The 23,117-nt window shown below is 40.1% G+C and overlaps 1 protein-coding gene across 5 annotated transcripts in view; it reads right to left on the bottom strand.

Annotated features, from left to right (window-relative positions):
- Positions 1–23,117, bottom strand: part of tenm1 (teneurin transmembrane protein 1) — a 2,368,941-nt gene that overhangs the window by 186,200 nt on the left and 2,159,624 nt on the right. For all 5 annotated transcript variants that reach the window (XM_072595290.1, XM_072595294.1, XM_072595295.1 and 2 more), the window contains 2 exons: positions 22,805–22,999; positions 18,911–19,111 (listed from right to left, as the gene is read on the bottom strand). In XM_072595290.1, coding sequence (XP_072451391.1) covers positions 18,911–19,111; positions 22,805–22,999 — 396 coding nt within the window. The remainder of the gene's footprint in view (positions 1–18,910; positions 19,112–22,804; positions 23,000–23,117) is intronic.

Raw genomic sequence — 23,117 nt, 5'->3', positions numbered from 1 at the left:
CTTGAAAAAGGCTCTTTGGTCCATTGAATCTGTGCTAGCTCTTCACATCCCACTAAACTTCCTGCCCCATACAAGTGCTGCCAGCCAGGAGTTGCCCTTCACAGTGCACATAGTGGGAGGGGAACAAAAAGAAAATGTTCCTTAAGGCACATAGGTGGCATGGCTGACACTTCAATGTCAAATACAAGTGCACATGCATACATGTATAGCTATTTCACATAAATGGGTAGGTGATGGCCTAGTGGTGTGATCAGGAGACTATTAATCCAGATACCAGGTAGTGTTCTTGGGACCTGGGTTCGAATAGGGCCATGGTAGATGTTGGAATTTGAATTCACTAAGAACATGGAATTGAGAGTCTAATACTATCCATAAAACCATTGCTGATCATCAGGAGAAAATTCCATCTGGTTCACTAATGTCCTTTAGGGAAATTTGCCATCCTTACATGTCTGACCTACATGTGACCCAGACTTCAGTAGTTGACTCTTAGCTGCCCTCTGAGCAATTAGGAATGGGCAATAAATGCTGGTTCAGCCAGTGATGCCCACATCCAATAAATAAATAAAAAATATCACCAGTCTGATCGACATTGTAACAGCAGCTATAAGAACAAAGCTACACAGATTCCTGTCCTTAGTGTCACCCCATCACAGCACCCTACATAAGGGAGTACTACTTTTTCAAAAAGCATCCAGTGCAGCCTAACATCATTTTATTATTCAATATTCAAGCGTCATTTACTGCAAACATTTAAATGGTTGAAAATTTTCACTTTTGAACAGTAACAACAAAAAATGAGAAACAAATGAAAAAGAGCTGCATTTGCTTCTGGGAACAGAGAGAAACTGCTTGTTATTTGAGGAACAAGAAATTTACAGTCAGTCAATGAGCGATTACTGCACCTATCTCGTGTCTATCACAATGCTGTCATTTAAGTCCTGTCTGATTTGCTGTTCATGATGCTCCAACACTATGTCATGCTGAAGGTGATATTCCTTCTTTTCAATATCTTCATCTTCCTGCTGAGAAACTGCTGTTGCTTTGCCAGATCTTCAGCATCCATCATATCTCCTCTTTGTCAGCTCCTTTTGTGCTGAGCCCAGATGCTGGGATTATATAATCACAGAACTATTATTGTGCAGAAGGAGGCTCGTTGACCATCATGTCTGTACTGGCTCTTTAAATAAGCATCATTAACTATTGTTAGCTTTCAGCTTCTCTCCCACATCTTTGGACATTACTTGTATCTGAATAATCATTCAATTTGGTTTTCAGTATATCTCTTGAATCTGCCTCCACCACATTTCCAGGCAATATATTCTATACCCTATCTAAACATTGTGTGAAAATGTTGATTTCAAGAAGGACTTAAATATAATTCTTAGGGCTAAAGGGACCAAAGGCTGTGGGGAGATAGTGAGAGCTGGACTTTAAGTTAGGTGATCAGCCATAATCATATTTTATGGCAGCGTAGGCTTGAAGGACCAAATAGTCTATTGTTGTTCCTATTTTCTATATTTCTGTGCTGCTTTAGCAAATCAATTTGAATTTGTGTCCTCTGGTTCTTAGTCCTTGTATGAATGTAAATAATTTCTTCCTATCTATTCTATTAAGCCTACTCATGATTTTGAAAACACTAATTAGATTATGTTGTACATACTATCCAAGAACTGCAAGAGCTCGCATATCAAGCTTAGCATCAGAGCCTCATCTTCAGGAGGTCTATCATCAGCTCCACCAGAACCTTGGATGAAGAATGGGCTGTGTTGTAACTGTGTTCAGCCTCAGTCAGGGGAGACGCAACAGAATTGTCGGTTGGGATTAGAAAGGGTAGCCTTTGACTTCCAGTAACCATCCCTATAAGGTATCAGCCCTTGAAATGAAACAAGATCACTGGAGTTCACAGGATATCGACATTATACCTGTTCCCAGGGTAGCTGGTTCAGATTTCTACAAATCTGATAATCATGCTTGACTTGTACATTAACTGAATTGAGCCATTTTTTGCAAATAAAGTCAGATAATATGGCACTCTCAACACAATGCTTGTACAGTTTATAATGTCCAGCACCTTGGGGGAATTAGCTTTGTTGGCACAGGTCCTGTTCCATCAGCTGGCAATAGTTTTGTGTCAGTATTCTGGAACATCCTTGGTCTGTGGTGAAATTGGACCTTATTCATCTGGAGGAAACGATGTCAAGAATGATAAGATGCTGGGTCTCCTGTGAGAACCTTTTGCTGCAACTTCTTCATGTGAAGGATGTTTGGGAGCAACCTGTGCTTTCTTCTGATCCTCTGCTTGCTGCCTAATTCATTCTTCCTCAATTTCTCTAGCCTTCATTGCACCATGGCCACAGAAACAATCACCACGGCTGTTCCTGAACCATTGGTCATGATGTCAAATAATCTCCTTGAAGCATACCAGGAACAGAGCAGGACCTTAACAATGTGTGAAGTCAACATTCACATCACGCACAAATTATGGCTTAGTACAGTCCCCCATTGAATGGGGCATGAGGATACACAAAGAAGGGCTGTGGATTGCTTTTACATGAACTTTTGACACAGGGACCTTATTCTGACGTATGCAGCACAGGTCACAATGCACAAATACAGTAGATTGCACAAATAGCTGTATAATTACTGATATCTTGTCATCACTTACTATTCTGCAGTATCTTCCCCTTCAAAGTCAGGCTGGTTATGACTGATTAATCCACCCATGTCTCCTAACCCTTCCACCCCCTCAAGACATCACAGTAACGAACCAGGCCAGGTGTTAGAATTAGAGGTAGGTGAGCACTTTGGGGACAGTGACCACAATTCGGTGACTTTTACTTTAGTGATCGAGAGGGATAAGTGTGCACTGCAGGGTAAGAGTTATAGCTGGGGGCAGGGAAATTATGATGCGGTGAGGCATGACCTAGGATGCGTGGTTTGGAAAAGTAGGCTTCAAGGCAAGGGCGTCATTGATATGTGGAGCTTGTTCAAGGAGCAACTATTGAGTGTCCTTAATAAGTATGTACCTGTCAGGCAGGGAGGAAAGGGTCGTGTGAGGGAGCCATGGTTTAATAAGGAATTGGAATCCCTTGTTAAATGGAAGAGGGCGGCCTATGTAAAGATGAGGCGTGAAGGTTCAATTGGGGCGATTGAGAGTTATAAGGTAGCCAGGAAGGACCTGAAGAGAGAGCTAAGAGCAGCAAGGAGGGGACATGAAAGGTCCTTAGTTGGTAGGATGAGAATGATTGGACTTGGTTTGTCAGGCAGACCATAGGCCTCTCCCAGACTGTAGTGATAAGGAGCCCCTTCTTGTTCCAAGTGACTGACTGAGTAAGCCCTTGGACTACTATCAGTTGCTTCTCTTGAGTTACTGTGCCAGGACCCACTGCCTATTTTCCTTGACTTGATCGAGTATGTGTCCACTTTGACTTTGAGACATATTCATTTGACTTGAGCACAGACATCGTGTTTGCCATGTAAGCTGCTGGCACATGCTGCAGGAGTAACATTGATGCAATACATTGCTGTGGAGCAACACGTCTCTCCCCTTCACTGATTACTTCAAATAGCTATAACAATGCTTCACATCTGCACTAAAATTCAAAGAGAGAATGATTGTGAGCCATGAAGTTCTTAATGAGGTTGAAAAGGATAAAAAAGGCAAGCCAAGGCAGAGATGCTGTAAGCATCGAATTTGGAACACAGTGAGTGAGTGTTAAGAGAGCAAGCAAAGAGCCCTGAGATGCACATTGGTCTAGTCCATGAAATCAATGTTTTTCCTTGTGCGTCAAGTGTCAAGGCTGCAGCTTTACAATGAAAGGTGCCAGTGTGCTCCAAAATGCAGCAATGAAGTGAAGAACTGTATCGTTAATTAGTTAGAGATATGACATGGGCAAGTATCTGCCATCAACTTTTGTGAATGTTTGTGGTCAATAAATATGCCTAAGATTATAGCGACTGTTGCCCAAGATAGAAGACTGGAGAAACAATTTTCCTATTCTCCCACATGCTGGAATCACGAAGCACCCACTCTGACTTTCATGTTGGGAATTGTCACCAATTAGTTTCTCTTCAGCGTTTGGGCGAATAGGAAAATATATGGAAATAGGGATCTCACCGCTCAAGAGCAAGATCATTACTGATCAAGATGCAGTTGCAAAATTGGACTTTTGTTTCTTGACATCAAGAATTTAATTTTGGCTAATCTCATATATTCTCCCAACTGATTCACCATTGCCCCAAATCATTCAGCAGAAAATCCTGCCCATTGGAGGTAGCACGAATCTGAGCAAATGATCTGCTGCCGCAATAATTGAAGTCAGAATTTTTCCTTAAAAAAGGGTTTTGACAATCAAATTCTGCTTTAAATGACCCGACAGATTTCTTTTCATTGTGAGATCAATCAATTCATCAATCATTGTATGTGTCTTGCACAAAAGCAGACCCTTAGGTCATTGTCTGGTTGATGTTTCATCTTGAACCATTTTAGTGGCAAGTTTTGTCAGTTAGACTCAGATGTACAGCATGGAATCAGACCCTTCGGTCCAACTCGTTCATGCTGACCAGATATCTTAACCCAATCTAGTCCGACCTGCCAGCACCCAGCCCATATCCCTCCAAATCCAAATTCATATACCCATCCAAATGCCTTTTAAATGTTGCAATTGTACCAGCCTCCACCACTTCCTCTAGAAGCTCATTCCATACATGCACCATCCTCTGGGTGAAAATGTTGCCCCTTAGGTCTCTTATACCTTTCCCCTCTCAGCCTAAACCTTTGCCCTCTGGACTCCCCGACCCCAGGGAAAAGACTTTGCCTATTTATCCTATCCACATCCCTCATAATTTTGTAAACCTCTATAAGGTCACCCCTCAGCCTCCGACACTTTAGGAAAAACAGCCCCAGCCTGTTCAGCCGCTCCCTGTAGCTCAAATCCTCCAAACCTGGCAACATCATTGTAAATCTTTTCTGAACCCGTTCAAGTATCACAATGTCTTTCCTATAGGAAGGAGACCAGAATTACATGCAATATTCCAACAGTGGCCTAACCAATGTCCTGTACAGCTGCAACATGGCTTCCCAACTCCTGTACTCAATACTTTAACCAATAAAGGAAAGCATACCAAACGCCTTCTTCACTATCCTATCTACCTGTGACTCCACTTTCAAGGAGCTATGAATCTGCACTCCAAGGTCTCTTTGTTCAGCAACACTCTCGAGGACCTTATCATTAATTGTATAAGTCCTGCTAAGATTTGCTTTCCCAAAATGTAGCACCTCACATTTATTTGAGTGAACTCCATCTGCCACTTCTCAGCCCATTGGCCCATCTGATCAAGATCCTGTTGTAATCTGAGGTAAACTTCTTCGCTGTCCACGACACCTCCAATTTTGGTGTCATCTGCAAACTTACTAACTGTACCTCTTATACTTGCATCCAAATCATTTATGTAAATGACAAAAAGTAGCACCCATCCTTGTGGCACTCCACTGGTCACAGGCCTCCAGTCTGAAAAACAATCCTCCTCCACCACCCACTGTCTTCTACCTTTGAGCCAGTTCTGTATCCAACAGGCGAGTTCTCCCTTTATTCCATGAGATGTAACCTTGCTAACCAGACTCCCATGGGGAAGCTTGTCGAAAGCCTTACTGAAGTCCATATAAATCACATCCATCACTCTGCCCTCATCAATCCTCTTTGTTACTTCTTCAAAAAACTCAATTAAGTTTGTGAGAAATGATGTCCCATGCACAAAGCCATGTTGACTATCCCTAATCAGTCCTTACCTTTCCAAATACATGTGTATCCTGTCCCTCAGGATTCCCTCCAACAACTTGCCCACCACCCGACATCAGGCTCACAGGTATATAGTTTCCTGGCTTGTCCTTACCACCCTTCTTAAACAGTGGCACCACGTTTGCCAACCTCCAGTCTTCCAACACTTTACCTGTGACTATCGATGATGCAAATATCTCAGCAAGAGGCGCAGCAATCACTTTTCTAGCTTCCCACAGACTTCTAGGGAACACCTGATCAGGTCCTAGGGATTTATCCACCTTTAACTGTTTCAAGACATCCAGCACTTCCTCCTCTTCAATATGGACATTTTGCAAGGTGTCACCATCTATTTCTACCACCATCTACCACCTCCAGAGGCACTTCCTTCTGGAGGAAATGCTGGATGCCTTGAAACAATTTCTATATCTTCCATATCCTTTTCCACAGTAAATACTGATGCAAAATGCTCGTTAAGTATCTTTCCCATTTTCTGCGGCTCCACACAAAGGTTGCCTTGCTGATCTTTGAGGGACCCTATTCTGTCTCTAATTATCCTTTTGTCCTTAACGTATTTGTAAAAACCCTTTGGATTCTCCTTAACTTTATTTGCCAAAGCTATTTCATGTCCCCTTTTTGCCCTCCTGATTTCACTCTTAAGTGTACTCCTCCTGCCTTTACATTCTTCTAAGGATTCCCTCAGTCTATCCTGTCTATGCCTGATATATGCTTCCTTCTTTTTCTGAACCAAACCCTCAATTTCTTTCGTCATCCAGCATTCCCTATACCTACCAGCCTTTCCTGTCACCCTAACAGGAATATACTTTTTCTGGATTCCCATTATCTCATTTCTGAAGGCATCCTATTTTCCAGCCATCCCTTTATCTGCGAACATCTGTCCCCAATCAGCTTTTGCAAGTTCTTCCCTAATACTGTCAAAATTGGCCTTTCTCCAATTTAGAACTTCAACTTTTTGATCTGGTCTATCCTTTTCCATCACTATTTTAAATCTAATAGAATTATGGTCGCAGAGCCCAAAGTGCTCCCCCACTGACACCTCAGTCACCTGCTCTGCCTTATTTCCCAAGAATAGGTCAAGTTTTGCACCTTCTCGAGTAGGTACATCCACATACTGAATCAGAAAATGTTCTTGTGCACACTTAACAAATTCCTCTCCATCTAAGTGTGCACACTTAACAAATTCCTCTGTGGCAGTCCCAGTCCCTGTTTGGAAAGTTAAAATCCCCTACCATAACCACCCTATTATTCTTACAGATAGCTGAGATCGCCTTACAAGTTTGTTTCTCAATTTCCCTCTGACTATTAGGAGATCTATAATACAATCCTGACAAGGTGATTATCACCTTCTTATTTCTCAGTTCGACCCAAATAACTTCCCTGGATGTATTTCCAGGAATATCCTCCCTCAGCACAGCTGTAATGCTATCCCTTATCAAAAACGCTACTCCCCCTCCTCTCTTGCCTCCCTTTCTATGCTTCATGTAGCATTTATATCCTGGAACATTAAGCTGCCAGTCCTGCCCATCCTTGAGCCATGTTTCTGTAATTGCTATGATATCCCAGTCCCATGTTCCGAAACCAGGCCCTGAGTTCATCTGCCTTCCCTGTTCGGCCCCTTGCATTGAAATAAATGCAGTTTAATTTGTTAGTCCTACCTTGTCCCTGCCTGCCCTGACTGTTTGACTTACTTCTGTTCTCAACTGTACCAGTCTCAGATTGATCTCTTTCCTCACTATCTCCCTGGGTCCCGCCCCGCCCTCCCACTTTACTAGTTTAAATCCTCCCGAGCAGTTCTAAAAAGGACCTCCTTTTTAAATTTCTGCCTTACTCTCTGTAATCTCCCTTCAGAATCTCAACCTCTTCCCTTCCTATGCCGTTTGTTCCAATGTGGACAATGACCTCTTGCTGGCCCCTCTCCCCCGTGCGAACCTTCTGCACCCTCTCTGAGACATCCTTGATCCTGGCACCAGGGAAGCAACACACCATTCTGATTTTTCACTACTGGCTACAGAAACATCTGTGCGTATCTCGGACTAGAGAGTCCTCTAACACAATTGATCTCTTGGAACCCAATGTGCCCCTCATTGCATTACAGCTGGTCTCAATACCAGAAACTTGGCTGTTGGTGGTACCTTCCCCAAGAATCCATCACCCCCTACATTTTCCAAAACAGCCTACTTGTTTGAAATGGGGATAGCCACAGAAGACTCCTGCACTAGCTGCCTCCCTCTCTTGCCTTTCCTGGAGTTAACCCATCTATATGACTGTATCTGAGACTTTCCCCCTTTCCTATATCTGGCATCCATCACATACTGTTGCTGTTGCAAATTCCTCATCACTTCTAACTGTCTCTCCAACCGATCCATTCGATCTGATAAGATTTGCAACCAACAGCAATTATTGCAGATATAATCCACAATAACCCTTAAACTCCCACATCTGACCAGAAGCGCATATCACTCTACTAAAGGCCATTTTTGCTCCTTCACAATTGACAGACCCAGAAAATAACACCGTATTATTCCTCTGTAAAACACTGCCTCAGGTTAAATTAATAGTTATGGCTTATATTTTAAGTTTAATCAAGAGACATATCTCAAAAAGCATATAATCAAGAAAGAACCCACTCTACTCACTAGTACAGACTTTCCGTAGGTCCCGCTTAAAAACAATACACTAATGGGCTTCTGTGCTGCGAACTTTGCCCAAACAGTTTCGTTGTGGCTTGCCATTACCTTCTGGTTTCAGAGGCAAGCTGAGGAGGCAGGCTCAAAAAGTCTACTTCAGCCAGAATGGCAACTGAACTCATGCTGTGCATTAAACTTCAACACAAACACAAGTTTCTGGCCAAATGAGCTAACTGTAATCTGATCTGATTGTTATTGGTATGCTAGTCTGATCATTGCAAGATGTTATCAAGTATTAAGTACTAGCAGCATTTGCAATCAGGATGAAAATTACATATCAGTAACATATCAAGTCAGTCTGTTTCTCAGAAATCACAGCAAAGCACTTCTCATTTCTCTTCTATTGTTAATATTTGGTGTCTGGTTTCAAAAGTTATGGAAATCAGGAATAATGTTATGGAGATGAGGATATAGATATGGTAGGAAAATTAATTCTGCTGAGATTTTGCACCGATGAGCGTCACTTTTTTGATCCAAATTCAATCCATAATGAATGTGCTGTATTGATCACAATCATCAAAGAAATATTTTTAGAAACTAAAATGTAATCAATAACATTTTATTGGCAAATACTAGTCATGGTTACTTTGAATCTGATTTATTATAATTATTTGTGATAGGAAGTCAGCAATGCCCAATGTCCCAGGAGCTTCCAGTTTTGTTACAGATATTTTCAATGATTACATATGATTTACATTTTTGTTCACTTTATCTCCAGATTTTTCTCTTCATCCTTGCAGGACATTGACCTCTCAGCCATTATAGTTCCATGGACACCGAACACTCTCTGGATATATCTGGCTCTCTACATGTTTAAAATGAGAGAGAGTGTGTGTGTGTGTGTGTGTGTGCGTGTGTATGTATCTTGATTTGGAGATGCTGACGTTGGACTGGGGTATACAAAGTTAAAAATCACCCAACACCAGGTTATAGTCCAATAGGTTTAATTGGAAACACTAGCTTTCCAAGTGCTGCTTGAGACAACCACCTGATGAAGGAGAAGCGCTCCAAAAGCGAGTGCTTCTAATTAAACCTGTTGGACTATAACCTGGTTTTGTGTGATTTTTAACTGTGTGCGTGTCCATGTGCGTCCTGTGTGGCAGTGCTCAAAGATGACTTCGAGACCCATCCTAACTAATTGTCCATAGCTGTGACTACACAATGGTTGTATATTTCAAATGTTTTGTAAGCACTGTGTTGACACCTCAAGATGGAAGCATCCTTTACTTTCCTTACTTTTAATGGCCGACCTTAAATCCCTCATCAAACTCCTATTGGCTCTCTTGCTTAAAAACCCTTTCTGTCATCATTAACTGGATGCCAACCACACTCATTGGCCAATCCAAGCAAAGTCAATTTAATGCTGTCGTGCAGGTCCCAACTCAAGAATGGAAAATATTGTCCTCTGATGTAAAAGAAATGGAAATCCTGATCAATTTTCCTTTGTAACATTGAGAAATTCTAATTTGTGTTGCTTATTCTGTCCATTTCATTCCCATATACTAAAAATGCACAAGCTATATTGCAACACAGAATGAAGAAAAAGTACAAATCCACAGGAAAATCAAACATCAATACCAAATAAAGGCAAACCAAAACTGAGTTTTTTGAAATCATACTGAGGACAGAAATAAAGCCCAAGTTCTTCTCTAATTCCCATATCAGAAGGGATTTTATTTAGACAAAACAGTTCTCAAAAACCACAGATGTGTAAATATGCTTTTTCGGTTTCTTTTGTTTTCTTGATTCTCTTGTTCCTCGTTAGATACAAATACATGCAAATATTTTCCTCCTTGTACCCTTCTTATACTGAGAGGAGTGTTCATTTTGTCGGCTCCCATTCTCTTCAACTTTCTCAGAATGTACAAACTGTGCAGCCCATATCTTAAACAGATAGTTCTGGAGAAACTCAGCAAGTCTGGCAGCATCTATGGAGAGATAGCAGAATGGTTAGCACTGCTGCGTCACAGCACCAGGGACCTGGTTTGATTCTCACCTTGGGTGACTGTCTGCGTGGAGTTTGCACATTCTCCCTGTGTCTGCATGTGTTTCCTCCCACAGTCCAAAGATGTGCAGGTCAGGTGAATTGGCCATGCTAAATTGCCCATAGTGTTCGGTACATTAGTCAGGGGTAAATGTAAGGGAATGGGTCTGGGTTGGTTACTCTTCAGTGGGTCAGTGTGGACTTGTTGGACTGAAGGGCCTGTTTCTATACTGTAGGAACCTAATTTAATCTAAATTAACAGGGTGACAATGAGGCAGGGCCACTGGATTGGAAACTTTAACGCTGTCTTCTCTCCACAGATATGACTAGATCTTCTGAGTTTCTCCAGCAATTTTTGATTTTCTTTAAGATTTCCAGTATTCACAGTTCTTAGTTTTATTTCAACCCCATTACCTTACTTAGCTGGTGCTTCTCACACAGTCTTTAGGATTTTAAATCCCAAGGTTGGGTCACCTGATCATTGTTTACAGACTAATTCATCTTTTTCCCTTTTTGTCAACCTTGGTGGTGTTCAATGCTATCAGCTCTGCTCTTTACATTGATTTCTCAGTGCAAGAGAAATGCTCCCATTGTCCTCTGAGAGATAGCGTGTGATTTTAAATTTGCAATAACAGCAGTACAAAAGAAGAGTAGAAAGATTAGGTGCTAACGCTTTCTTTTTAAAATGATGACCTGACTGCTGCAAAGGTTGAGAAATCTAATCAGATACATCCTTTCTTGAATCAGGTTATCATCATTATCCACTCGTCTCACAAATCTGTGCGGATAGAAAACCATTTAAGAGCTTTACTTTCAGTCACTCTGCACCTTCTTTGGGTTCAGGTTATATATTGATTTCTTTCCTCTGAATGATTCAAAGGCAAGACGGTGAGGTATTGAGTTCTTTCTTTTTTGACTAAGTTTGGATTTTGTGCGTTTTTTAAAAAGTGATTCTTGATGGCATACACAATAATGAGAAAGTGAGGACTGCAGATGCTGGAGATCAGAGCTTAAAAATGTGTTGTTGGAAAAGCGCAGCAGGTCAGGCAGCATCAAAGGAGAAGGAGGATCGACGTTTCGGGCATAAGCCCTTCTTCAGGAATGAGGAAGGTGTGCCAAGCAGGCTAAGATAAAAGGTAGGAAGGAGGGACTTGGGGGAGGGGCGTTGGGAATGCGATAGGTGGAGGGAGGTTAAGGTGAGGGTGATAGGGCAGAGAAGGGGTGGGGGCGGAGAGGTTGAGAAGAAGATTGCAGGTCAAGAAGGCGGTGCTGAGTCTGAGGGCTGGGACTGAGAAAAGGTGGGGGGAGGGGAAATGAGGAAGCTGGAGAAATCTGCATTCATCCCCTGTGGCTGGAGGGTTCCTAGCTGGAAGATGAGGCGCTCTTCCTCCAGGCGTCGTGTTGCCATGGTCTGGCGATGGAGGAGGCCAAGGACCTGCATGTCCTTGGCGGAGTGGGAGGGGGAGTTAAAGTGTTCAGCCACGGGGCATACACAATAACTCAAGCAAGGACATAAAAATGACAAGAGGTCAAAGGTGAAGCTATTAAAAGTGAAAGAACCTGAAGTGGGAAGTCCAGGAATGCCCCAACTTGTCTCACCTCCATTGCTTTCATGATGAGCCAGCACTAGCTCACACCTTCCCCATTTTAGAAACCCAAGAAAAGAAGATCAGAGCTGGTTTGTTGAGATGATTTTGACCTTTCATCTAATTTTCCTGATTACAAAGTTTCAACTGACTTCTCCATTTCCTATCATTGGCGAGCTACTGGTATCTTTGCAGTGGCTTGTTTCAGTGGAAGGAGACAGAACTCCTTTGCTCAAGTGTAGGAGCTTTGCTGACACAGTTGTTGAAAGGAAGGGGGAAGCCAATTTGAAAGAAGATTGCACAGCAGGCACTATGTGGGTCAATTTCTGATAGATAAGGAGAGACATTAATGCTTCTTTTAAGCCCTTACAAGTTTCCATCGCATTTGAAATCTGCCAATTTGTCAGTGGCCAGCAAGGGGTCCATTTGGGAACAATTAGTTAGCCTGCTGCTTAAATGACAGCCCTGGGTTATGGTCTATTCACTACTTCTGAAAATTACTAACTGTGGAATTCTTTATATTAGATGTCCACAAAGGCTGTGCCATTAAATATATTCAAGGCTGAGATAGACAGATTTTTAATCAGTAAGGGCTGTGGGGTAAAGGCAGGAAAGTAGAATTTGAGGATTATCAGATCAGTCACGATCAGCGGAGCAGACACAATGTCCTACTTCAGGGTTCTTGGTCATTTTCAATTTGGACGCGTGGAGCAAACAGATTCAAATGCATGAATGAGCTTATCTTTCTTTTCAACCAAATTCATTATTAATTGATTGTCTCTAATATTTTGCATATTTATGATTTATGCCCCCTGGCTCTAATACTTTGATTACGGTGCCAAAAGCTGTAATATCTTTCTCCTTCAGAGTATGGAATTCTGCCATGAAGCATTAATCCAAAGAAAATTGGATTATTATGAAATTAAGTCTGTCCTTTATTGTTTCATAAAAAATTATAATTATTTGAGAGTGGGTCACTGCAGTATGGTTTTGTAAAACTATAATCAATGAAACTTTCTTTCAAGTTTCCCTCAAAAGCTAGGTTTAGACTAGGAGATACTGGTAATAATGTTTTAATCCTGAATGGCAGTGGTGATACAAATTCAAGTTTTTTTTGCTGTTTTCCCATAGACTAAGATTTGAACCTTTTCCTTCCCCACTCTCTCTCTTAGGCGCCATCACTTACTGTATTTACAATCATATCTATCTCAAAATAGATAGGTTTGATGGATTGACAATTGCCTAACAGTGAAATTCATAAATTAAGACAAGATACTGGCAAATAAGTCATTAATTTAGCATGGCAGTTGAAGGATAATACCTCTGGTAGTTTAACTCACCCTTAGAAAAACAACCCATTAAAGAGTTCAAACTTTTAAACTCCTGATTACTAACCGAAGCAGAGATACGGTTGGGCTAACACATTTGTATTAATGGAAGTCTGGATTAATTTTACAATGGGGCCTAATGATCAAGTAAAGTTTTAATTCCAACAGCTTGAATAGATTTGAGTTCCAATGTCTGAAATATTCTACTGTGAAAGCATCATATAGAATATAAATGGTAAAAGAACTTTGAATGCTGAGTTTTGTTGTGCATTTTCCCATTCAACAAATATACACAAAATTAATAAAATAGCAGAAAATTACAATATCAATCATAATTCATTGGAACTCAATTTAAAAAAAAAAGCTAAAAAGGGAAGGCACTTCTCTATGTGTGTATCAGCAGTGAAATTGTTAATTACAGATTATTCTGTCACTTGGATAAATTCAGTTGAGAAGCAGAGAAATGCTCTCACAAATGATAGTCATTTTATTGGTATTTTGCTTAAAATGTACTCTTGAATTATAGCTATCTTTAGCATCTACAAATTTCAGGGACAAGAGAATTTTAATACAGTCGATTTTCTACTCTCATTTTTGGAGGTCAGTGAAACAGCTGTCAGAAGTTTCACATTACATCATATTATCAATATCTCTTAGCCTCTTTTGCAAAAAAGAATACTGTAAACAACTGGAATCTCCAATTCCTTTGATTTATACTCATGGCTCATCAGACCAGCATGAGTATTGGCTAGGATATTCCAAGGAGTGGCAAATGGCTTGTATTTTTATCTGTTAGCATTGATCTTTGCATTTCTGGGTCGAATTCTGATCCCAGCCCCTTTTGAAATGTGAAGCATATATCAAATGTACACTGTTCCTCGTACTTCAGGGTAGTTGAGGCAAGTTAAACCACGTCCCCTTTTGCAGCTGCAGCAGGATGTAGTGTGTAGGTTCTGAGATTCAACTATCCAGCATGCAAAATCAGTCACTTTGATGGCTGCTGTGAAAGGATATACTTGTAAATTAAGTGTGGAAAACATGTTGGGTTGCAGGGTTTTGGTTCGGATGTTTGTGTACCAGGAATCCAGGTTGTGTACGGTTTCAGAGAAGTTGTAATTATGGGGCTGTGAGGTAAGTTGGAGGTCAACTTTAATTACCTATGAGTTAAAACAAGATGTTAACCATCAAATATTTGCTGGGTAACAATTAACTTAAATGGAGCTCTGAATTCCCTGTCTTTAATGCATTTTTTCAGAGGCTTGGAGACACATGGAAATTGTCCATTGGAATCTTCAATTTGCTGGCCAATTCCCATGGAATCAGCTGCAACTGGGATCCTGCAGCATCCTGATTTGCAACTCCAGTCTGTGTTGCTCCAATGACTATCTGAACATTTGAATATCCGGGCCTTTGATTCCAAGGCCAAGGCACAGAACTGAAGTCAAAAGGCTTAAAAATTGTTTTATTGAAATTCAAGCCAATGGAAGCAATGCCAATTAAACTGCTTAAGTTTGAACTATTGAATTAAACAAATATGTATCGCAAAACTATTGTCCACCTACATCACATTGGGAACTAAATATACCTTGCATCGTCTGACAAAAAAAGAGAAAGCAAATGTTTTATATCTCACTAGACTTTCTTTTTTGTTTATTTCAGTTGAATAGATGCAGGTCTTTGATCGAGGAAGTAATCCAGAAAACAGATAGCATTTTTAAAAAATGGTTCCAGCACAAATGCTATTGTGCTAGATGCTCATGAATCCTCCCTCTAGGCTGTTTTGTTGATTCCCATTTGTGTTACTTGTGTTACACTTCATGCTTGATTCATCGTGTTTGGGGTCATGTTACCAAATATTTACCACTGATTGTGGTAAGTTGCTGTTTGCAGCAATCCAACACACACTTTAATTATGAACTACACAACATTAGCCATATTAATAGGAGGCACAACTTAAACAAATAATATAAGTGACCAAAATTATAGTTAAGACAATTATTGAAATTAGATTTCTTGTGAATAATTCAGGTTGGTTTTACCATACATTTGCAGAATGCTAAGCATATATTGTAGAAATCACTGCTATTAATTAGAGAAGAAATTAGTTCGCATATTCAGATAATACCTGTCAGCATGACATTTTCATATCGCCTTCAAAACTAACTCAAACAGCTTAAAACATCTGTTAAAACAACACATGGGAATTTATATGAGCATACATTTTTTTCTTTATTATTGGCAACACTGATTTCCACTGTATAAAGTGCAAAATATTTCAGAAACACTGGTATATATTTCAAATTAGGCTCAAAATAGCGTTCAGTAACCTTCGTTGTCTGTTTGCTGATCACAGATACAAATAAGTTGGTTATATAAATGTTCACCTCGATTAAGAAACTTCTAAATACTTAAACAAGTTAAGAAATTATGATTTTTAAAAATAAACATTTCCATCAGTGTATATTCATTCATGGGATGTGAGTATCATTGCCTAGGCCAGAATTCATTGACTGGACAGGCAGGTACTGAACTGCTTTCTTGAACCACTGCAGTCATTGGGATGTAAGGATCTCCACAGAGTTGTTAGGAAGGGAGTTCCAGGATTTTGACTCACCGATACTGAAGGAACAACAATAAAGTACCAAGTCACAATCATGAGCAACTTGGTGGCATTTCCATGCATCTATTGCCTTTGTCCTTCAAGATGTCAGAGGCAGTAAATTTAGAAAGTGCTGTCAAGACATTTCAGTGTGTTACTGTAGTACATCTTGCAGATGGTACATACAGCTGTGCATCGGGGATGAAGGAAATGAATGTTAAAATCAGTGGATGAGTGCAAAAGAAATGGGCTTCCATGTGCTGGATGAGTGTTGTTGAAGGTGCACCTGTCCAGTGGAAGCTACTCATCATCCTCCTGGTTTGTGCCTTGTGGATGGTGGACAGGCTTTGAATGGAAGGGAGGAGTGTTGCTCACTGCAAGATTCCCAGCCCATGGTCTATTTCTGTAGCGACCGTATTTGACTAGCTGGTCCAATTCAGTTTCTGTCAATGGTAATATCCAGGATGTTGAGAGTGGGAGATTCAGCAATGGTAATATACCATTGAATGTCAAAAACCAAATCGTTAGATTGTCTCTTGTTGGACTGACACATGTATGACATGCATGCCACTTGAGCAGGGTATGCTCTAATTTCATATCCATTTGTTCATATCTTTCTTAAACTTCCTATCTAACATATTCTTAAAAGGTGGCATTATGTCTACTTCATCAACAAATGCAGTATTACATTGACAGACTTTTAATCTCAGCTTTTTGTTTTATATCTTGTACTCTTCATGTGGACGCACTGGTTACAAAAGCCCAACAACGTGTCTTCTTCCTCAGGCAGCTGAGAAAATTTGGCATGATGGCAAATACCCTTGCCAACTTATATAGGTGTGCCATCGAGAGCATTCTGTCTGGATGTATCACTACCTGGTAAGGCAACTGTGCCATTCAAGATCGGAGACAGTTACATAGAGTGGTGAACTCGGTCTGGACAATCACAAAGGCCAACCTCCCATCTGTAGAACTTTTCTACCAGGCCCGCTGTCAAGGAAAGGCCACCAGTATCTCAAAGATCCATCCCACCCTGGCAATGCTTTTCTACAACCTCTACCATCGGGGAGAAGGTACAGAAGTCTGAACATATGCACCAGCCATTTTTGAAACAGTTTCTACTCTACTGTTGTTACTGAATGGACTCAAACACTTAACATTCGCCTGTACCCGTGTTTTTGTTTTTGCTGCTGTTTACCTATTATTTACTTATCTATGCTATTTAACTATGTGATCTGCCTGTATTGCTCACAAGACATAGCTTTTCACTGTCAATTTTTCATTGATATTTATTTGTTTATACAGTTATGACATCAAGGAGCCACGGCAGAAATGAAGTCACTGGGAATGAGGTGAACACTCTCCACAAGCTAGAGTCATATCCAGCAGAAATGAAGATGATGGAGGTCTTGGAAACTAAGCTTATCAGCCCCAGGATATTTCTGCATCAGTTCCTCAGGATAATGTCTCAGTCCCAACAATTTTCAGTTGTTCCATTGATGACCATTATAAAGTCAGTAGTGGGGATGGTCGTTGATCCTGATACAGAGTTCCGTAGAACAGAATTATAGAATCATCGAATCCCAAAAACGTGGAACGAGCCCATTTGACCCATCGAGTCTGCACCAACCTCCAACAGCATCTCACCCAGACCCAGCCCCTTCCCCATTGTCATAACTCTACACTTACAATAGCTAACCCACTCAACTGGTATTTCTCTAGTCACTATGGACATTAGCATGGCCAATCCACCTAACCTGCACATCTTTGGATTATTACTTCAGGACCATTCACCATGAATCTGTCCTTATACATACACGGCAAAACTTGCTCATGGCTTAAGCTGATAAGTGGCAAATAATATTCAAGTGGCATGGAATAATCATTGCCTACAAGAGGGAATCTAACTCCTCCCTGAATTTCAACATTATTACCATTATCAGCACCTACTGAAGAGTATTCAGTGATTAGCACAGACTATCAGCCAGTCAGGAACACTCACATCCCATTCAATAATTTTTTTTAAATTTCCACTTTGACCAGCTTCCTTGGAACTTGAATTTTTCTAATTGATTCCTCTCCTTAACTTTCTAACTTTTAACACCTCAGGGCACTTCGTATGTATAGGTGTGAAGCTTTAAATACACTGCAGCATGTAATACAAAGTAAAACAAAGCTGATGAATAACAGTATTTTAATTATATAGACATGATACAGTTATAGTGGCAAAGCAAACTATCTCACAGTGAATTTAGGACAAGGACTGGACTGGACTTAATGCTACATGTTATAATGGGAACCGTGGTGCCTGGGTACACTGAATTCATGGGAATCGTCCCATGTCAATCTCTTGCTGACAGCAAAACCTCCACTGATTAAGTTGAAGAGCAGAAGGGACTGTCACTAGATTCCAAGTTGCTAAGAGCAGAACATAAATTTTTAATGAAAGCCAAAGCTTTTGCCTCCAATCTAACCTGCCCACTTTCTCATGCAACGTCAACATGGCAATCTCCTCATCCACCACATTCGCCTGTGGCTGGGATCCTTTGCTAGTACTGGACTCCAATGGGCGTATTGCCATCAGCTATACCAATACCTCAGTGGCATTGATGGCAATGAGGAGCTGTAGGCCTCTCCAGGGTCCTTGATCCCAGGTAAAATCCATTGCTAAGTACTTCAATAACTAATTGGTTCTTAATATGATGGGACTTCATGAAATGAGACATGATGGGGCTCTCAGCTTGATGGGTAAGACCCCCATTGCCTGAATTAAATTCCAATTTCTGGTTATAATTTGCAAAACCTCGCTCTCTAAAATTTGGATCAGAGTAATATGTTGTGCCAATAGAGTAATATGTTGTGCCAATAGAGAAATTCCTGTGATGAATGACAGCTTTAAAAGTAGCAGGCAATATCTGTAATTACCTGTTGAGCAGTCAGGTCCTGTCCAGTTGTGGTCGCAGTTACAGGTGTTTGTTTCTGGCATTAGGGTCCCATGGCCTGAGCATTGCTCATGACAAACAGCTGCTGGGACTTCACATTTAAGCCCTCCCCAGCCAACAGCACAGTGACATATACTCTGTACACAGACACCATGTCCTGAACATGTCGGATCCAAGCAGTCTTCTAAAAAAAAGAAAATAATAACAGTTTAAATAAAAGTAAACAGCAGTTATGCTGCAAAAGTTAACTGTACTTAAAAAATATTAAGCAAATTCATTAAATAGTTCACTTTAATGTAAGAGCTTTATTTTGCTTAGTAACACTCCATTAAAGTCACTGATTACTAGTTCCCCATATTTATACAACCAACTAACTCTTAGTTAATTTATCCATCATCTCTTCCCTCATATCTCAGCCTTTACTTCCGACCGTTTGATAACAGATTACACTTTTTAGATAAATCAATCTATAATAATATCAAAAATAAACAAAACATCTGATTTTACCAATTATGTTCCTTCTTTTTATTTGCATGTTGAAGTTCCAAGTATTTTATTCCAATATGTCCAACATTTCTTAGAATGTTCAAGAACACGTTTTCCCCTTGTATCGAAACAAATACCCTCTGGTATATAAGAGTTATAACTTATTCTATTCATTGAGTTGAAAATGGAATTTTCACAAATATATATAAACTGATGTGAGCAAATTATTTTCAAATAATTGGGAACAACTTAAAAATAAGAATAATAAGGATCATTTTTAGATCAATTGTAGTATGTTAGTGTTTCATTAGGAAACTAATTATCCTTTAATATTTAAAATTTTTTAAGGCATTTTATTAATTCAATCCAGGAATGTGATTTTGTGGGTCAGCTTCCAGAACAGTTATTCTTAAACCAATATGAATGACTATGGAAACTCAATCTTTTTGATGTAGATTATACTTGAAATAATAATGCTAGTTGTATCAATTTCAATGGATTGGGCTGGTAAAATGCAGAAATGAACTCAACTGTGTGTTGTGATGCAGTGTATAGTGCTTATTCTATCAGGTACATATTGCAGCCTCAGTGATAGAAATGCACCTATTACTACAATAGTATGAACGCAAAAATAAATCTATATTACCCCAATTCACTATCAGCAGAGGTCCACTTATTCCCAAAATATGCACTTTTCTTGTTACAGGAGAGTTGGTATGACTTCAACTCACATAAATTATGAATACTGCAGGCTGTCCTTACAGCCGACATGCAGACGAGATTTCCAACCTACTGGTCTATCAGAACTTAAACCATTATAGCAAATCAGTGCTGAAAACATTTTATATAACCAAGAGTATTTACTAAATAGGACAGATGTCATTCATAAATAAAGACTTACAAAATGTTTTTTGAGTATTGTTCAAGTGGTTCATTCTTATTAGTTAATGCAGTTAGTCTACTTGCTGAAAAACGCAAGTTTTCAGATAATTGCAATAAAATTGCAGAAGATTATAATGCAGTATCTCATCCTTATGAAAACAGACCAGAAAGCAACATCTTGCTGCCAAGTAGGCTCCTGGGTTTGGGACTAGTAGTCTGTTTTAGTGGGTTGAAGCACTGAGTGCTTGATTCACTAATGCATGCAACGGAAACTTCTGCTCTTGTCTTGGAGACTGGGGAACACTCAATCATCTTGCACAACACTTGAAAGGTAACAAAATGGCAGTTATATTAAACCTGAAGTTGAAAGCTTGTAGTTACAAAGTAGCCAGGCACTTATTTCACACTGCTGAATTTTCATCAACAACCAAAGATACCTTTGCAAATATTGATATCTAAGTCAGAACTATGCATCAATGGCAACCATTGACCCTTTGCTAGGAAGAAAGAGCTGACAGCTCGGAATGAGAACTTTCCCCTCATCCCATCTGATGGCATTTTCCCCAACTAAATAAGGCTTGGCCCAAGTTGATTTGTGATTTTTAAGTACATAATTCAAATTAAGGAATAAGATATTTTAAACCACTTTATGGATTGGCTTTCAAGCACTCCTATATTCTCTAAATTTTCTGGTTTGCTAATTCTACTCTTGATGCTACCTTCCTCCTTACAAAATTCCCTCAAGTGCCAGGTTCCCAAAGTTAACCAAAGAAAATGGTATTGAAAATAAGACTTGTTGAAAACCTTAGTGAAAAGATCAGTGTGGAGATTTCATGTTTTCAGTACAAATTCTTGCATCTGCAATAATTTGCTCCTAAACAGTGAATTCATGATATTATCAACCAACAATAATACCATCATTCAAACATGACAAGAATGATTTCCTTCAGTTTTTTTTCAAAACTGATAAATCAATAATCCTGTGTTTGGAGTATTACATCGAGAGATTTTGGCTCCAGTGTTCAGCACCCAGCTCAGTCATAATGTCTTCCATTGAAGAGAAGGAAATATATTTCACTGCTGCGTCACAGCGCCATGGACCTGGGTTCAATTCCCGCCTCGGGCAACTTGTCTGTGTGGAGTTTGCACATTCTCCCCAGGTCTGCATTGGTTTCCTCCCACAGTCCAAAGATGTGCAGGTTAGGTGAATTGGCCATGCTTAATTGCCCGTAGTGTTAGGTGTAGGGGAATGGGTCTGGGTGGGTTGCTCTTTGGAGGGTCGGTGTGGATTTGTTGGGCCGAAGAGCCTGTTTCCACACTGTAGGTAATCTAATCTAATCAGAAAATGCCCTTATTCACAGTGCTATGAAACAGAATATAAACTGAACTAATAAAGTGAAAGGATTATCAATTTCAGATTGTGCCGCAGGATGAGAAATGCCACTGAAACCATTCAGGCTGGAAAGTTAAAAAAAAGTAACCTTCATGTGACTTTCTGTTGTTTACATTATTAATGATGTCTCATATATTGCTCAGAAGGATATGTGTGTCTAATGGCTAGGTACATACATATGGCTGTTTTTAAAATGAATCATGGAATGTGGATGTCACAAGCTGGACCAGTAGTTATTTTCCATTTCCAGTTCCCCTTAAATCACTGTAAATCCAGTTTGCATAGGGACACCAACAATACCATTGGGAGTGGGAACTCCAGGATTGTGCCTCAGCTATTTTGTTCAGACAAAGGACATGATCCAGCAAAGCACTTTGATGATGTTGTGGAGTTAAGTGGCAGGTATCAGAGTGGCACAAGCAAAGGTCAAACTTCTAAGGAGTGAAGAATCAAATAAAACAAAATAAAAAGTAGAAAAATAGGAAGCAAATAATAAATAATACATGGCAATGACTCTGATCTACAATCAGACAATGCTGCAAGTACTCAGCACGTCTGCAGCATCTTTGAGAGAGAAATAGATTTGACTGTTTATGCCAATGACCTTTGATAGGATCTCTGATAATATGACTTGGAAGCCATCCAAACTATGATAATGGTCCACTTAGAGGCCTCAACCAGACCATGTGAGCTCAAACCGCCTGATGTCTCCTCCATTGCTTGTAAAATCATTGTGGGGCCAGGCATGCCTCCAAAGGCATGGCACTCTAATTTGTGAGCTTACTCAGCTGCTTTTACACCTGTATTGGCAAGTGGAATTCAGTCCCAGAACTGGAATCTCTGGTAAATTTCCCATGCCCAGCAGGTCAAACCAGTATGAATTCTGAGTCAATGTTGTAACATAGATTAATCAGGATTGTTTCCCAATGAATTTAGGGGGTTGGGCTAAAATACTGCAATGTTCTACCATGCCAACACACCAAATTATTCACCTTAAGTCGCATTTTGCACAAGTATAATTTCTACTGAACATAAAGTTGCATCACTGCTGTGCTTCTTAACATTCATAACATTAAATATATTTAACAGAATGCAAAATATTCTAGTTGGACCAACCTTCCTCACAACTTTCACCTCGATAGCCAGGAACACAAATGCAAACTCCTGCAACACATGTTCCATGGCCATGGCACGTTGGATCAATACAATGATCTCCTGGTACATCACACTCTGGCCCTTTCCAGTCACTGTGGCACAAGCAGTGGCCTTTTTCATATTGACCGTTTGCACTGCAGAGGACAGGGCAGGAATCTGCAAATGGATAGAAACAATATATTAGTTCCAACGCAGGACTTAAAAGCCCACTCTTGCACATTTCACATTTTCTGAATTATGCAGAAAGTTTATTTTAAATTAAATAGGACTAACG

Source organism: Chiloscyllium punctatum, chromosome 25, assembly GCF_047496795.1.
Source record: "Chiloscyllium punctatum isolate Juve2018m chromosome 25, sChiPun1.3, whole genome shotgun sequence".
Lineage (NCBI taxonomy): Eukaryota > Metazoa > Chordata > Chondrichthyes > Orectolobiformes > Hemiscylliidae > Chiloscyllium > Chiloscyllium punctatum.
The sequence above is the reverse complement of the archived record's forward strand: the minus strand, read 5'-3'. Positions and strand labels throughout refer to the sequence as shown.